Raw genomic sequence first — 18,837 nt, forward strand, 5'->3', positions numbered from 1 at the left:
GTGCGGCACTCCCTCAGTACTGACCCTCTGACATTGCGGCTCTCCCTCAGTACTGACCCTCTGATAGTGCGGCACTCCCTCAGTACTGACCCTCAGACAGTGCGGCACTCCCTCAGTACTGACCCTCTGACAGTGCGGCACTCCCTCAGTACTGACCCTCTGACATTGCGGCTCTCCCTCAGTACTGACCCTCTGATAGTGCGGCACTCCCTCAGTACTGACCCTCTGACAGTGCGGCACTCCCTCAGCACTGACCCTCTGATAGTGCAGCCCTCCCTCAGTACTGACTCTCTGACAGTGCGGCACTCCCTCAGTACTGACCCTCAGACAGTGCGGCACTCCCTCAGTACTGACCCTCTGACAGTGCGGCACTCCCTCAGTACTGACCCTCTGACATTGCGGCTCTCCCTCAGTACTGACCCTCTGATAGTGCGGCACTCCCTCAGTACTGACCCTCTGACAGTGCGGCACTACCTCAGCACTGACCCTCTGATAGTGCAGCCCTCCCTCAGTACTGACTCTCTGACAGTGCGGCACTGCCTCAGTACTGACCCTCTGACGGTGCGGCACTCCCTCAGTACTGACCCTCTGACAGTGTGACATTCTCTAGTACTGACCCTCTGACAGTGCGGCACTCCCTCAGTACTGACCCTCTGACAGTGCAGCACTCCCTGGGAACTGACCCTCTGACAGTGTGGCACTCCCTCAGTACTGACCCTCTGACAGTGCGGCACTCCCTCAGTACTGACCCTCTGACAGTGTGACATTCTCTAGTACTGACCCTCTGACAGTGTGGCACTCCCTCAGCACTGACCCTCTGATAGTGCAGCCCTCCCTCAGTACTGACCCTCTGACAGTGCGGCACTCCCTCAGCACTGACCCTCTGACAGTGCGGCACTCCCTCAGTACTGACCCTCTGACAGTGCGGCACTCCCTCAGTACTGACACTCTGACAGTGCGGCACTCCCTCAGTACTGACCCTCTGACAGTGTGACATTCTCTAGTACTGACCCTCTGACAGTGCAGCCCTCCCTCAGCACTGACCCTCTGACAGTGCGGCCCTCCCTCAGTACTGACCCTCTGACAGTGCGGCACTCCCTCAGTACTGACCCTCTGACAGTGTGACATTCTGTAGTACTGACCCTCTGACAGTGCAGCACTCCCTCAGCGCTGACCCTCTGACAGTGCAGCACTCCCTCAGTACTGACCCTCTGACAGTGCAGCCCTCCCTCAGTACTGACCCTCTGACAGTGCGGCACTCCCTCAGTACTGACCCTCTGACAGTGCAGCCCTCCCTCAGTACTGACCCTCTGACAGTGCGGCACTCCCTCAGTACTGACCCTCTGACAGTGCGGCACTCCCTCAGTACTGACCCTCTGACAGTGTGACATTCTCTAGTACTGACCCTCTGACAGTGTGGCACTCCCTCAGTACTGACCCTCTGACAATGCGGCACTCCCTCAGCACTGACCCTCTGACAGTGCAGCACTCCCTCAGTACTGACCCTCTGACAGTGCGGCACTCCCTCAGCACTGACCCTCTGACAGTGCAGCACTCCCTCAGTACTGACCCTCTGACAGTGCAGCCCTCCCTCAGTACTGACCCTCTGACAGTGCAGCCCTCCCTCAGTACTGACCCTCTGATAGTGCAGCCCTCCCTCAGTACTGACCCTCTGACAGTGCGGCACTCCCTCAGCACTGACCCTCTGACAGTGCAGCACTCCCTCAGTACTGACCCTCTGACAGTGCAGCCCTCCCTCAGTACTGACCCTCTGACAGTGCAGCCCTCCCTCAGTACTGACCCTCTGATAGTGCAGCCCTCCCTCAGTACTGACCCTCTGACAGTGTGGCACTCCCTCAGCACTGACCCTCTGACAGTGCGGCACTGCCTCAGCACTGACCCTCTGACAGTGCGGCACTGCCTCAGTACTGACTCTCTGACAGTGCAGCACTCCCTGGGAACTGACCCTCTGACAGTGCAGCACTCCCTCAGTACTGACCCTCTGACAGTGCGGCACTCCCTCAGCACTGACCCTCTGACAGTGTGACATTCTCTAGTACTGACCCTCTGACAGTGCAGCACTCCTCAGTACTGACCCTCTGACAGTGCGGCACTCCCTCAGCACTGACCCTCTGACAGTGCAGCACTCCCTCAGTACTGACCCTCTGACAGTGCGGCACTCCCTCAGTACTGACCCTCTGACAGTGCGGCACTCCCTCAGCACTGACCCTCTGACAGTGTGACATTCTCTAGTACTGACCGTCCCACAATGCGGTGCTCCTTCAGAGCAGCAGAATGGGTTCAGTTGTTTGTGCTGGTTCTTGTACCTCAGTCATTGAATTCCCTGCCCCTGAGCTACCTTTGCTGGCAGAACAGAGGATTGGTGTAGACTTTGGCTTCAGCTGCAATTGAGAATGGATGGGTGGGGATGTGCAAATTTCATTGCAGTGTTAATAGACTTGGGAGAAGGCCACTCTTTATGCCCTTGCTTTTTGGGGGCACATGTGGTGTTTCTGCCAAGAGGGCCAGATCTGATTCCTCCTTTGATACTAAAAGTTATCTCCTCTGTGCCTATGCCAGGTATATCCGGATCCTGTGCGTGTGGTTTCGGTCGCAGTGCCTATTGAACAGTTGTTGCATTCAAATTACACACAACGTACCTCTGTGGAACTCTGCTGTGGAACGTGAGTAACACTTCCCTTAATGGATGGAGCTTTTAACCTCGTGCTATCGTTTGATGGGGACAGTGTAGTTGGAGCTTTACCCTGTATCTAACCCCGTGCTGTACCTATCCTGGGAGTGTTTGATGGGCACAGTGTAGAGGGAGCTTTACTCTGTATCTAACCCTGTGCTGTACCTGTCCTGGGTCCTGGGAGTGTTTGATGGGGACAGTGTAGTTGGAGCTTTACTCTGTATCTAACCCCGTGCTGTACCTATCCTGGGAGTGTTTGATGGGCACAGTGTAGAGGGAGCTTTACTCTGTATCTAACCCTGTGCTGTACCTGTCCTGGGAGTGTTTGATGGGGGACAGTGTAGTGGGAGCTTTACTCTGTATCTAACCCCGTTATGTACCTGTCCTGGGAGTGTTTGATGGGGGGACAGTGTAGAGGGAACTTTACTCTGTATTTAACCCCGTGCAGTACCTGTCCTGGGAGTGTTTGATGGGGACAGTGTAGAGGGAACTTTGCTCTGTATCTAACCCCGTGCTGTACCTGTCCTGGGAGTGTTTGATGGGGACAGTGTAGAGGGAGGATTACTCTATATCTAACCCTGTGTTGTACATCCTGGGAGTGTTTGATGGGGACAGTGTAGAGGGAGCTTTACCCTCTATCTAACGCCGTGCTGTACCTGTCCTGGGTCCTGGGAGTGTTTGATGGGCACAGTGTAGAGGGAGCTTTACTCTGTATCTAACCCCGTGCTGTACCTGTCCTGGGAGTGTTTGATGGGGACAGTGTAGAGGGAGCTTTACTCTGTATCTAACCCCGTGCTGTACCTGTCCTGGGAGTGTTTGATGGGGACAGTGTAGAGGGAGCTTTACTCTGTATCTAACCCTGTGCTGTACCTGTCCTGGGAGTGTTTGATGGGGACAGTATAGAGGGAGCTTTACTCTGTATCTAACCCCGTGCTGTACCTGTCCTGGGAGTGTTTGATGGGGACAGTGTAGAGGGAACTTTGCTCTGTATCTAACCCCGTGCTGTACCTGTCCTGGGAGTGTTTGATGGGGACAGTGTAGAGGGAACTTTACTCTGTATCTAACCCCGTGCTGTACTTGTCCTGGGAGTGTTTGATGGGGACAATGTAGAGGGAGCTTTACTCTGTATCTAACCCCGCGCTGTACCTGTCCTGGGAGTGTTTGATGGGGACAGTGTAGAGGGAGCTTTACTCTGTATCTAACCCCGTGCTGTACCTGTCCTGGGAGTGTTTGATGGGGACAGTGTAGAGGGAGCTTTACTCTGTATCTAACCCCATGCTGTCTCTGTCCTGGGAGTGTTTGATGGGGACAGTGTAGAGGGAGCTTTACTCTGTATCTAACCCCGTGCTGTACCTGTCCTGGGAGTGTTTGATGGAGACAGTGTAGAGGGAGCTTTACTCTGTATCTAACCCCGTGCTGTACCTGTCCTGGGAGTGTTTGATGGAGACAGTGTAGAGGGAGCTTTACTCTGTATCTCACCCTATGCTGTACCTGTCCTGGGAGTGTTTGATGGAGAGAGTGCAGAGGGAGATTTGCTCTCAGATCCAGTGCCCTCGTTGTCTTCTTTCAGGCATTTACTGCGCACTGGTGCAATCCAGGACCTGGTGATTATATCGGAGAGGCAGCTGGGGAAGAGGATCAGCAGAGTATTGGCAGTTACAGGAGATGAGGCCAAAGAGGTGAGAGGCTAGGGCAAGGTCCTTGGTAGAGTAAGCGCATCCCGATTTTTAAAAGAATTTTTTCACAGGGCGTCACTGTCTGGCACGTCACTGGCTCGGCCAGCATTTATTGCCCAGCACTAATTGCCCTTGAGAAGGTGGTGGTGAGCTGCCTTCTTGAACTGCTGAGGTTACATCCTTTCCGGATGTATCACAGCTTGGTATGGCTCCTGCTCTGACCAAGACTGCCAGAAATGTCAAAGGGTTGTGAACGTAGCCTAATCCCTCACACAAACCAGACACCCATCTATTGACTCTGTCTACACTTCCCGCTGCCTCGGCAAAGCAGCTAGCTTAATCAAGGCCCCCACGCATCCCGGACCCTCTTCCACCTTCTTCCGTCAGGAAAAAGACACAAGAGCCTGAGCTCTCATACCAACCAACTCAAGAACAGCTTCTTCCCTGCTGCCATCAGACTTTTGAATGGTCAGATCATATATTAAGCTGACGGTCCTCACCACCCTAGCTATGATTGCAACACTATATTCTGCACTCTCTCCTTTCCTTCTCCCCTACATATTCTAAGAACTAAGAACAGTACAGCACAGGAAACAGGCCCTTCGGCTCTCCAAGCCTGTGCCACTCATTGGTCCAACTAGACCATTCGTTTGTATCCCTCCATTCCCAGACTGCTCATGTGACTATCCAGGTAAGTTTTAAACGATGTCAGCGTGTCTGCCTCCACCACCCTACTTGGCAGCGCATTCCAGGCCCCCACCACTCTCTGTGTAAAAAACGTCCCTCTGATATCTGAGTTATACCTCGCCCCTCTCACCTTGAACCCGTGACCCCTCGTGATCGTCACCTCCGACCTGGGAAAAAGCTTCCCACTGTTCACCCTATCTATACCCCTCATAATTTTGTACACCTCTATTAGGTCTCCCCTCATTCTCCGTCTTTCCAGTGAGAACAAGCCCAGTTTACCCAATCTCTCCTCATAGCTAAGACCCTCCATACCAGGCAACATCCTGGTAAACCTTCTCTGCACTCTCTCTAAAGCCTCCATGTCCTTCTGGTAGTGCGGCGACCAGAACTGGACGCAGTACTCCAAATGTGGCCTAACCAGCGTTCTATACAGCTGCAACATCAGACTCCAGCTTTTATACTCTATACCCCGTCCTATAAAGGCAAGCATACCATATGCCTTCTTCACCACCTTCTCCACCTGTGCTGCCACCTTCAAGGATTTGTGGACTTGCACACCTAGGTCCCTCTGTGTTTCTATATTCTTGATGGCTCTGCCATTTATTGTATAACTCCCCTCTACATTAGTTCTTCCAAAATGCATTACTTCGCATTTATCTGGATTAAATTCCATCTGCCATTTCTCCGCCCAATTTTCCAGCCTATCTATATCCTGCTGTATTGTCCGACAATGTTCATCGCTATCCGCAAGTCCAGCCATCTTCGTGTCATTCACAAACTTGCTGATAACACCAGTTACACCTTCTTCCACATATATCACAAATAGCAGAGGTCCCAGTACAGAGCCCTGCGGAACACCACTGGTCACAGACCTCCAGCCGGAAAAAGACCCTTCGACTGCTACCCCCTGTCTCCTGTGGCCAAGCCAGTTTTCTACCCATCTAGCCACCTCTCCTTGTATCCCATGAGCCTTAACCTTCTTAACCAACCTGCCATGAGGGACTTTGTCAAATGCCTTACTGAAATCCAGATAGACGACATCCACGGCCTTTCCTTCGTCAACTGTTTTTGTCACTTCCTCAAAAAACTCCACCAAATTTGTAAGGCACGACCTCCTTCTTACAAAACCATGCTGTCTGCCACTAATGAGATTGTTCCGTTCTAAATGCGCATACATCCTGTCTCTAAGAACCCTCTCCAACAACTTCCCTACCACGGACATCAAGTTCACTGGCCTATAATTACCCGGGTTATCCCTGCTACCCTTCTTAAATAACGGTACCACATTCGCTATCCTCCAATCCTCAGGGACCTCACCTGTGTCCAATGAAGAGACAAAGATTTCCGTCAGAGGCCCAGCAATTACATCTCTTATCTCCCTGAGCAGTCTAGGATAGATGCCATCAGGCCCTGGGGATTTGTCAGTTTTAATGTTACCTAAAAAACCTAACACTTCCTCCCTTGTAATGGAGATTCTCTCTAACAGGTCAACACCTCCCTCTGAGACACTCCTAGTCAACAAGTCCCTCTCCTTTGTGAATACCGATGCAAAGTATTCATTTAGGATCTCCCCTATTCCCTTGGGTTCGAAGCATAATTCCCCTCCTTTGTCCCAGAGAGGTCCGACTTTTTCCCTGACAACTCTTTTGTTCCTAACATATGAATAAAATGCCTTAGGATTCTCCTTAATCCTGTCTGCCAAGAACATTTCGTGACCTCTTTTTGCCCTTCAAACTCCCCGTTTGAGTTCTTTCCTACTCTCTCTCTATTCCTCCAGAGCTCCATCTGTTTTCAGTTGCCTGGACCTAATGTATGCCTCTCTTTTCTTTTTGATCAGATCCTCAATTTCCCTGGTTATCCACGGCTCTCGAATCCTACCTTTCCTATCCTTCCTTTTTACAGGCACATGCCTGTCTTGCAGCCTTATCAATAGTTCCTTAAAAGACTCCCACATGCCAGACGTGAACTTACCCCCAAACAGCCTCTCCCAATCAACGGCCACCAATTCCTGCCTAATCCGGCTATAGTTAGTCTTCCCCCAATTTAGCACCCTACCCTTAGGACAACACTCGTCCTTGTCCATTACTATCCTAAAGTTAACAGAGTTGTGGTCACTATTTGCCACATGTTCCCCTACCGAAACTTTGACGACCTGACCGGGCTCATTTCCCAGAACTAGATCCAGTATAGCCCCCTCTCTAGTCGGGCTATCTACATACTGTTCCAAAGAACCTTCCAGTACGCATTTTACAAATTCCTCCCCGTCCAGACCCCCAGCCCTAAGCACTTTCCAGTCTATACCAGGGAAATTGAAGTCTCCCACTACAACAACCCTATTTTTTCTGCACATATCCAGAATCTCCTGACATATCCGTTCCTCCACTTCCCGTGGGCTGTTGGGTGGCCTGTAGTATACCCCCAGCATAGTGACTGCACCCTTCCTGTTTCTGAGCTCCACCCACAGCGACTCATTACATGACCCCTCTAAATTGTCCACCCTCTGCACCGCTGTAATATGCTCCCTAACTAATACCGCTACTCCCCCACGTTTTTTAGCCCCTCCTCTGTCTCGCCTCAAACACTTTTACCCTGGAATATTCAGCTGCCAGTCCTGTCCTTTTAACCATGTCTCCGTCACCGCAACCACACCCAAATTCCGCGTAAGCATTAAGGCCCTAAGTTCATCTGTCTTACCCGTTACACTCCTCGCATTGAAGCAGATGCACTCCAGACCTCCAGGCCCACTCAGGTCATCCTGCTCCAGAATGCTCTTCTTAGCTAGCCTTGCCCTGGCCCCCAGCTCGACCTCAGCCTCAGTACTTACTGACCTACTGTTTTGATCCCCATCCCCCTGCCACACTAGTTTAAACCCTGCCGAAACACTCCAGCAAAACTCCCAGCCAGGATATTTGTGCCCTTCCAGTTAAGGTGTAACACATCCTTTCCATACAGGTGCCGTCCTCTCATGAAGACTTCCCAATGCTCTATGAATTTGAAACCCTCCCTCTTGCACCAGTCCTTTAGCCACGTGTTCAATTGTAGAATCTCCCTGTTCCTGGCCTCACTAGCACTAGGCACTGGGAGCAGTCCAGAGATTGCTACCCTAGAGGCCTTATTTTTTTAGCCTCGCACCCATCTCTCTGAATTGCTCTCGTATGACGCCCCTGCTCTTTCTACCTACGTCATTCTATGTGCGGTATGCTTTGTATAGCGAGCAAGAAACAATACTTATCACTGTATCCCAATTCATGTGACAAAAGATCAAATCAAAATGTGGTGTACCCACAGTGATGTTAGGGAGTGAATTCCAGGATTTTTCCCCAGTGACAGTGAGAGATTACAAAGAACTGTACAGCACAGGAACAAGCCCACCAAGTCTGTGCCGACACAGATGCCTCTCTAATATTTTCTTGCCTCTGCATGGTCCATATCCCTCTATTCCCTGCCGATTCATGTATCTATCCAGATGCTCGTTGAATGTTGTTATAGAATCTGCTTCCACCACCACCTCCGGCAGTGCATTCCAGGCATTCGCCACCCTCTGTGTGAAAATCTCGCCCCTTATGTCTCTCTCAAACTTTCCTCCTCTCACTCTCAACCTAATTGACCCTTGGACCCTGGGAAAAGATTCTGACTATCCACTCTATCCAAGCCTGCCATAATCTTGTAAACCTCTATCAGGTGTCCCCCCCCCCCATCCTCCGATGCTGCAATCAAAACAATCCAAGTTTGTTCAACCTTTCTTCATAGTCCATATCCTCCAAACCAGGCAACATCCTGGTAAATCTCTTCTGCACCCTTTCCAATGCATCAACATCCCTCTGGTAGTGTGGTGACCAGAATTGTTCACAATACTCCAAATGCGGCCCAACCAAAGTCTTATACAGCTGCAACATGATTTTCCAATTCCTATACTCAAAGGCCTGGCCGATGAAGGCCAGCATTCTTGACCACGTTGTCCACCTGAGTTGCCACCTTCAGGGAACTGTGGATCTGCACGCCTCGATTCCTCTGCATGCTAATATTTCTAAGGGCTCGGCCATTTACTGTATACTTTCCTTCTGCAGCCAGGTCTGGCTGGCTGTAGAGATTCGCATTCTAATTAGTATTCTGTAACTTGATTTCTGTGTCTGTGCACTGTTTGAGAGCATATTTCCACTCCATCTGACGAAGGAGCAGTGCTCCGAAAGCTTATGGTATTTGCTACCAAATAAACCTGTTGGACTTTAACCTGGTGTTGTGAGACTTCTTACTGTGTTTACCCCAGTCCAACGCCGGCATCTCCACATCATGACTTCTATGCCCAAGCCAGTTTTGTATCTAGCTTACCAGCTCACCTCGGATCCCATACGACTTCACCTTCTGTATCAGCCTCTCAAGAGGAACCTTAGAACATAGAACATTACAGCGCAGTACAGGCCCTTCGGCCCTCAATGTTGCGCCGACCAGTGAAACCAATCTAAAGCCCATCTAACCTACACTATTCTAATATCCATATGTTTATCCAATGACCATTTAAATGTCCTTAATGTTGGCGAGCCTACTACTGTTGCAGGCAGGGCATTCCACGCCCTTACTACTCTCTGAGTAAAGAACCTCTGATATCTGTCCTATATCTATCACCTCTCAATTTAAAGCTATGTCCCCTCGTGCTAGCCATCACCATCCGAGGAAAAAGGCTCTCACTGTTCACCCTATCTAATCCTCGGATCATCTTGTATGCCTCCATTAAGTCACCTCTTAACCTTCTTCTCTCTAACGAAAACAACCTCAAGACCCTCAGCCTTTCCTCATAAGACCTTCCCACCATACCAGGCAACATCCTGGTAAATCTCCTCTGCACCCTTTCCAATGCTTCCACATCCTTTCTATAATGCGGCGACCAGAACTGTACGCAATACTCCAAGTGTGGCCGCACCAGAGTTTTGTACAGCTGCAACATGACCTCCTGGCTCCGAAACTCAATCCCTCTACCAATAAAAGCTAACACTCCGTACACCTTCTTAACAACCCTATCAACCTGGGTGCCAACTTTCAGGGATCTATGCACATGGACACCGAGATCTCTCTGCTTATCCACACTACCAAGTATCTTACCATTAGCCCAGTACTCTGTATTCCTGTTACTCCTTCCAAAGTGAATCACCTCACACTTTTCCGCATTAAACTCCATTTGCCACCTCTCAGCCCAGCTCTGTAGCTTATCTATGTCCCTCTGTAACCTGCCACTTCCCTCCGCACTGTCCACAACTCCATCGACTTTAGTGTCATCTGCAAATTTACTAACCCACCCTTCTACGCCCTCATCCAGGTCATTTATAAAAATGACAAACAGCAGTGGCCCCAAAACAGATCCTTGCGGTACACCACTAGTAACTGAACTCCAGGATGAACATTTCCCATCAACCACCACCCTCTGTCTTCTTACCGCTCGCCAATTTCTGATCCAAACCGCTAAATCACCCTCAATCCCATGCCTCTGTATTTTCTGCAATAGCTGACTATGGGGAACCTTATCAAACGCTTTACTGAAATCCATATACACCACATCAACTGCTTTACCCTGATCTACCTCTTTGGTCACCTTCTCAAAGAACTCAATAAGGTTTGTGACGCACGACCTACCCTTCACAAAACCGTGCTGACTATCCCTAATCAAATTATTCCTTTCTAGATGATTATAAATCCTATCTCTTATAATCCTTTCCCTTTGCAGACTTCCAGCGTCCTCTGCACACTTTGCTCTTCCACCCATCTTAGTGTCATCTGCGAATTTTGACACACTACACTTGGTCCCCAACTCCAAATCATAGAACATAGAACAGTACAGCACAGAACAGGCCCTTCGGCCCACGATGTTGTGCCGAGCTTTATCTGAAACCAAGATCAAGCTATCCCACTCCCTATCATCCTGGTGTGCTCCATGTGCCTATCCAATAACCGCATAAATGTTCCTAAGGTGTCTGACTCCACTATCACTGCAGGCAGTCCATTCCAAACCCCAACCACTCTCTGCGTAAAGAACCTACCTCTGATATCCTTCCTGTATCTCCCACCACGAACCCTTTAGTTATGCCCCCTTGTAATAGCTCCATCCACCCGAGGAAATAGTCTTTGAACGTTCACTCTATCTATCGCCTTCATCATTTTATAAACCTCTATTAAGTCTCCCCTCAGCCTCCTCCGCTCCAGAGAGAACAGCCCTAGCTCCCTCAACCTTTCCTCATAAGACCTACCCTCCAAACCAGGCAGCATCCTGGTAAATCTTCTCTGCACTCTTTCCAGCGCTTCCACATCCTTCTTATAGTGAGGTGACCAGAACTGCACACAATATTCCAAATGTGGTCTCACCAAGGTCCTGTACAGTTGCAGCATAACCCCACGGCTCTTAAACTCCAACCCCCTGTTAATAAAAGCTAACACACTATAGGCCTTCTTCACAGCTCTATCCACTTGAGTGGCAACCTTTAGAGATCTGTGGATATAGACCCCAAGATCTCTCTGTTCCTCCACAGTCTTCAGAACCCTACCTTTGACCCTGTAATCCACATTTAAATTAGTCCTACCAAAATGAATCACCTCACATTTATCAGGGTTAAACTCCATTTGCCATCTTTCAGCCCAGCTTTGCATCCTATCTATGTCTCTTTGCAGTCTACAACAGCCCTCCACCTCATCCACTACTCCACCAATCTTGGTGTCATCAGCAAATTTACTGATCCACCCTCCAGCCCCCTCCTCTAAGTCATTAATAAAAATCACAAAGAGCAGAGGACCAAGCACTGATCCCTGCGGCACTCCGCTAGCAACCTGCCTCCAATCCGAAAATTTTCCATCCACCACCACCCTCTGTCTTCGATCAGACAGCCAGTTACCTATCCAATCGGCCAACTTTCCCTCTATCCCACACCTCCTCACTTTCATCATAAGCCGACCATGGGGGACCTTATCAAAGGCCTTACTAAAATCCATGTATATGACATCAACTGCCCTTCCTTCATCAACACACTTAGTTACCTCCTCAAAAAATTCTATCAAATTTGTGAGGCACGACTTGCCCTTCACGAATCCGTGCTGACTATCTCGGATTAATCCGCATCTTTCTAAATGGTCGTAAATCCCATCTCTAAGGACCTTTTCCATCAATTTACCAACCACCGAAGTAAGACTAACCGGTCTATAATTACCAGGGTCATTTCTATTCCCTTTCTTAAACAGAGGAACAACATTCGCCATTCTCCAGTCCTCTGGCACCATCCCCATGGACAGCGAGGACCCAAAGATCAAAGCCAAAGGCTCTGCAATCTCATCCCTTGCCTCCCAAAGAATCCTAGGATACATTTCATCAGGCCCAGGGGACTTATCGACCTTCAGTTTATTCAAAACTGCCGGGACATCCTCCCTCATCTATCATCTATGTAAATCGTAAACAATTGAGGTCCCAACACTGATCCCTGAGGCACACCACTAGTCACTGATCGCCAACCAGAAAAACACCCATTTACCCCCACTCTTTGCTTTCGGTTAATTAACCAATCCTCTATCCATGCTAATACATTACCTGTAACACTGTGCACCTTTATCTTATATAGCAGTCTTTGGTGCGGCACCTTGTCAAATGCTTTCTGGAAATCCAGATACAACACATCCACAGGTTCCCCATTGTCCACTGCACATGTAATGTTCTCAAAGAATTCCACTAAATTCGTCAAACATGACCTGCCCTTCATGAACCCATGCTGCGTCTTACCAATGGAACAATTTATATCCAGATGTCTCGCTATCTCTTCCTTGATGATAGATGCAAGCATTTTCCCGACTCCAGAAGTTAAGCTAACCGGCCTATAGTTACCTGCCTTTTGTCTCCCTCCTTTTTTAAACAGTGGCGTCACATTTGCTGTTTTCCAATCTGCGGGAACCACCCCAGAGTCCAGCGAATTTTGGTAAATTACCACCAGTGCATTTGCAATTTCTCCCACCATCTCTTTTAGTACCCTGGGATGCATTCCATCAGGACCAGGAGACTTGTCTACCTCTTTCATGATAATGATAGTTTCTAGGTTCTCACCTGCCATAGCCTTCCTGTCATCAATTTTTGGCATGTTATTTGTGTCTTCCACTGTGAAGACCGACACAAAATACCTGTTCAATGCCTCAGCTATTTTCCCATTTCCAGTTATTACATCCCCCTTCTCGTCCTCTAAAGGACCAATGTTTACTTTAGCCACTCTTTTCCGTTTTATATATTTGTAGAAACTTTTGCTATCTGTTTTTATATTCTGAGCTAGTTTACTCTCATAATCCATCTTACTTTTCTTTATTGCTTTTTTTTGTGGCTTTTTGCTGACCTTTAAAGATTTCCCAATTAGTTTCCCACTAATCTTTGCCACTTTGTATGCATTTTCTTTCAATTTGATCCCTCCTTTATTTCCTTAGATATCCATGGCTGATTATCTCTTTTTCTACAGTCCTTCCTTATCACTGGTATATACTTTTGCTGAGCACTGTGAAAGATCGCTTTGAAAGTCCTCCACTGTTCCTCAATTGTCCCACCATAAAGTTTTTGCTCCCAGTCTACCTTAACCCTCATCCCATTGTAGTCTCCTTTGTTTAAGCACAAGACACTGGGTATTGAATTTTACCTTCTCACGCTCCATCTGTATTTTAAATTCAACCATACTGTGATCGCTTCTTCCGAGAGGATCCCTAACTGTGAGATCATTAATTATTCCTGTCTCATTACACAGGACCAGATCTAAGATAGCTTGCTTGTAGGTTCCATTACATACTGTTCAAGGAAGCTATCGCGGATACATTCTATGAACTCCTCCTCAAAGCTGCCTTGACCGACCTGGTTTGACCAATTGACATGTAGATTAAAATCGCCCATGATAATTGCTGTACCATTTTTACATGCATCAGTTATTTCTTTGTTTATTTCTCGCCCTACCGTGATGTCATTACTTGGTGGCCTGTAGACTACGTCTATCAGTGACTTTTTCTCTTTACTATTTCTAATTTCCACCGAAATGGATTCAACCTTTTTTTCCATAGAACCGATATCATCTCTATTTGTTAACCTGTCTGCCATGTCAAACACGTTGCCAAAATGCATGTAGATCACATCCACTGCACTATCCTTATCAATCTTCCTTGTTACTTCCTGAAATACATCTATCAAATTAGTCTGACAGGACCTTCCTTTAACAAATCTATGCTGACTGTCCTTGATTAATCCTGGCTTTTTTTAGTGACAGTTTATTCTGTGACTCAGAATTGATTTTAAGTTCAAATTGACCGACCTGTGATTTTCCTTTAAATTCTGGCCAATCTTCTAATCTGCCAATCATCTTTTCACAGTTATATGTTTCTCTTTGTTTGACACTACCTTTAATTTTTTTAGTTAACCACAGAACTGTGTCCACTCCTTGGGATATTTTCTTGTCGGAATGTATTTATTCTGAGCATTCTGAAATATCTCCTTCAATGCCCAGCACTGCAGCTCCTTTCACCCATCGCTTAACCACCTTCATGGCCTTGGAATGGCTTGGGAATTGTGAAAGGCGTTATATAAATACACATCCTTGCTGACAGGAAGTATGTGTATCTGGCAGCGAGGAGCTTTTGACCTTTTCTAATTCCTGCCCCAGGCTCGAGAGCTGAGTCGGATTCTGGCCGAGGAGGTTGATTCTCTTTCTGTGCGTCTTGATTGTGGACTGAAGTCACTGTTGGATTCACAGAGGCTGTCAAAGGAGTTGGGACAGATAACAGATGTAAGTATCTTTTACATCCACCCATGGGGGCATTTGGGTCTTTAATTTCACTGTCACACCCAAAAAGCAGCACATCCTGAAAGTGTGGCACTCCCTCAGTACTGACCCTCTGACAGTGCAGCACTCCCTCAGTACTGACCCTCTGACAATGCGGCACTCCCTCAGCACTGACCCTCTGACAATGCAACACTCCCTCAGTACTGACCCTCTGACAGTGCGGCACTCCCTCAGCACTGACCCTCTGACAGTGCGGCACTCCCTCAGTACTGACCCTCTGACAGTGCGGCACTCCCTCAGTACTGACCCTCTGACAGTGCGGCACTCCCTCAGTACTGACCCTCTGACAGTGCGGCACTCCCTCAGTACTGACCCTCTGACAGTGCGGCACTCCCTCAGTACTGACCCTGTGACAGTGTGGCACTCCCTCAGTACTGACCCTGTGAGAGTGCGGCACTCCCTCAGTACTGACCCTCTGACAGTGCGGCACTCCCTCAGTACTGACCCTCTGACAGTGCGGCACTCCCTCAGTACTGACCCTGTGACAGTGTGGCACTCCCTCAGTACTGACCCTGTGACAGTGCGGCACTCCCTCAGTACTGACCCTCTGACAGTGCGGCACTCCCTGGGAACTGACCCTCTGACAGTGCGGCACTCCCTGGGAACTGACCCTCTGACAGTGCGGCACTCCCTGGGAACTGACCCTCTGACAGTGCGGCACTCCCTGGGAACTGACCCTCTGACAGTGCGGCACTCCCTGGGAACTGACCCTCTTGACAGTGCAACACTCCCTCAGCACTGACCCTCTGACTGTGCGGTGTCCCCCCTCAGTACTGACCCTCTGACACTGCGGCACTCCCTCAGTACTGACCCTCTGACAGTGCGGCACTCCCTCTGTATTGACCCTCTGACAGTGCGGCACTCCCTCAGGACTGACCCTCTGACAGTGCGGCACTCCCTCAGTACTGACCCTGTGACAGTGCGGCACTCCCTCAGTACATACCCTCTGACAGTGCAGTACTCCCTCAGTACTGACCCTCTGACAGTGCAGCACTCCCTCAGTACTGATCCTCTGACAGTGCGGCGCTCCCTCAGTACTGACGCTCTGACAGTGCAGCACTCCCTCAGTACTGACCCTCTTGACAGTGCGGCACTCCCTCAGTACTGACCCTCTGACAGTGCGGCACTCCCTCAGCACTGACCCTCTGACAGTGCGGCACTCCCTCAGTCCTGACCCTCTGACAGTGCGGCACTCCCTGGGAACTGACCCTCTGACAGTGCGGCACTCCCTGGGAACTGACCCTCTGACAGTGCGGCACTCCCTCAGTACTGACCCTCTGACAGTGCGGCACTCCCTCAGTACTGACCCTCTGACAGTGCAGCACTCCCTCAGTACTGACCCACTGACAGTGCGGCGCTCCCTTTGTACTGACCCTCTGACAGTGCGGCACTCCCTCAGCACTGACCCTCTGACAGTGCGGCACTCCCTCAGTACTGACCCTCTGACAGTGCGGCACTCCCTCAGTACTGACCCTCTGACAGTGCGGCACTCCATCAGTACAGACCCTCTGACAGTGCAGCACTCCCTCAGGACTGACCCTCTGACAGTGCAGCACTCCCTCAGTACTGACCCTCTGACAGTGCAGCACTCCCTCAGTACAGACCCTCTGACAGTGCAGCACTCCCTCAGTACTGACCCTCTGACAGTGCGGCACTCCCTCAGCACTGACCCTCTGACAGTGCGGCACTCCCTCAGTACTAACCCTCTGACAGTGCGGCACTCCCTCAGTACTGACCCTCTGACAGTGCAGCACTCCCTCAGTACAGACCTTCTGACAGTGCAGCACTCCCTCAGTACTGACCCTCTGACAGTGTGGCATTCCCTCAGTACTGACCCTCTGACAGTGCGGCACTGCCTCAGTACTGACCCTCTGACCACGCAGCGTCCCCTCAGTACTGACCCTCTGACCACGCAGCGTCCCCTCAGTACTGACCCTCTGACCACGCAGCGTCCCCTCAGTACTGACCCTCTGACCACGCAGCGTCCCCTCAGTACTGACCCTCTGACCACGCAGCGTCCCCTCAGTACTGACCCTCTGACCACGCAGCGTCCCCTCAGTACTAACCCTCAGCACACATGGCACTGAGCTGCGTGATGTGGCTTATTTCTGGTGTTGATTTTATGAATAATTTACAGTGAGAGCTGAGTTTTCACCCAACGTTTGGATTCTCAGATTGTGGATGGAGCTGTGATGCTGCATCGCGAGCGCCGACTTCTCCAGGAAAGACTCCGAACTCTACAGAGAACAGCAAACACTCGCATTAGGAAACTGGAGTCTAGGGCGGTACGTGAGAGAGGGGGACCAGGGCGGTACGTGAGAGAGGGGGACCAGGGCGGTACGTGAGAGAGGGGGACCAGGGCGGTACGTGAGAGAGGGGGACCAGGGTGGTACGTGAGAGAGGGAGACCAGGGCGGTACGTGAGAGAGGGGGACCAGGGCGGTACGTGAGAGAGGGAGACCAGGGCGGTACGTGAGAGAGGGGGACCAGGGCGGTACGTGAGAGAGGGGGACCAGGGCGGTACGTGAGAGAGGGGGACCAGGGTGGTACGTGAGAGAGGGAGACCAGGGCGGTACGTGAGAGAGGGGGACCAGGGCGGTCCGTCAGAGAGGGACCAGGGCGGTACGTGAGAGAGGGGGACCAGGGCGGTACGTGAGAGAGGGACCAGGGCGGTACGTGAGAGAGGGGGACCAGGGCGGTACGTGAGAGAGGGAGACCAGGGCGGTACGTGAGAGAGGGACCAGGGCGGTACGTGAGAGAGGGGGACCAGGGCGGTACGTGAGAGAGGGGGACCAAGGCGGTACGTGAGAGAGGGACCAGGGCGGTACGTGAGAGAGGGAGACCAGTGCGGTACGTGAGAGAGGGAGACCAGGGCGGTACGTGAGAGAGGGAGACCAGGGCGGTACGTGAGAGAGGGAGACCAGGGCGGTACGTGAGAGAGGGAGACAAGTGCGGTACGTGAGAGAGGAGGACCAGGGCGGTACGTAAGAGAGGGGGACCAGGGCGGTACGCGAGAGAGGGGGACCAGGGGGGTACGTGAGAGAGGGGGACCAGGGCGGTACGTGAGAGAGGGAGACCAGGGCGGTACGTCAGAGAGGGGGACCAGGGCGGTACGTGAGAGAGGGACCAGGGCGGTACGTGAGAGAGGGAGACCAGGACTGTACGTGAGAGGGGGACCAGGGTGGTACGTGAGAGAGGAGGACCAGGGCGGTACGTGAGAGAGGGAGACCAGGACGGTACGTGAGAGAGGAGGACCAGGGCGGTACGTGAGAGAGGGAGACCAGGACGGTACGTGAGAGAGGGACCAGGGCGGTACGTGAGAGAGGGAGACCAGGGCGGTACGTGAGAGAGGGGGACCAGGGCGGTACGTGAGAGAGGGGGACCAGGGCGGTACGTGAGAGAGGGAGACCAGGGCGGTACGTGAGAGAGGGAGACCAGGGCGGTACGTGAGAGAGGGGGACCAGGGCGGTACGTGAGAGAGGGGGACCAGGGCGGTACGTGAGAGAGGGGGACCAGGGCGGTACATGAGAGAGGGGGACCAGGGCGGTACGTGAGAGAGGGAGACCAGGGCGGTACGTGAGAGAGGGAGACCAGGGCGGTACGTGAGAGAGGGGGACCCGGGCGGTACGTGAGAGAGGGGGACCAGGGCGGTACGTGAGAGAGGGAGACCAGGGCGGTACGTGAGAGAGGGAGACCAGGGCGGTACGTGAGAGAGGGGGACCAGGGCGGTAGGTCAGAGAGGGGGACCAGGGTGGTACGTCAGAGAGGGGGACCAGGGTGGTACGTAAGAGAGGGGGACCAGGGCGGTACGTGAGAGAGGGGGACCAGGGCGGTAGGTCAGAGAGGGGGACCAGGGTGGTACGTCAGAGAGGGAGACCAGGGTGGTACGTAAGAGAGGGGGACCAGGGCGGTACGTGAGAGAGGGGGACCAGGGTGGTACGTCAGAGAGGGGG

At 51.2% G+C, this 18,837-nt stretch overlaps 1 protein-coding gene across 2 annotated transcripts in view; it reads left to right on the forward strand.

The window, feature by feature from the left end:
- aars2 (alanyl-tRNA synthetase 2, mitochondrial (putative)) overlaps window positions 1-18,837 on the forward strand; it is a 149,509-nt gene that overhangs the window by 111,710 nt on the left and 18,962 nt on the right. Inside the window, exons 16-19 of one of the 2 annotated variants that reach the window (XM_078212113.1) lie at window positions 2,581-2,684; window positions 4,263-4,371; window positions 14,706-14,828; window positions 17,060-17,170. In XM_078212113.1, the coding sequence (XP_078068239.1) occupies window positions 2,581-2,684; window positions 4,263-4,371; window positions 14,706-14,828; window positions 17,060-17,170 (447 nt within the window). Of the gene's footprint in view, window positions 1-2,580; window positions 2,685-4,262; window positions 4,372-14,705; window positions 14,829-17,059; window positions 17,172-18,837 lie in introns of those variants that run through there. The other variant, XR_013497728.1, reaches the window with a different exon arrangement.

This window comes from Mustelus asterias, chromosome 5, assembly GCF_964213995.1.
Source record: "Mustelus asterias chromosome 5, sMusAst1.hap1.1, whole genome shotgun sequence".
Lineage (NCBI taxonomy): Eukaryota > Metazoa > Chordata > Chondrichthyes > Carcharhiniformes > Triakidae > Mustelus > Mustelus asterias.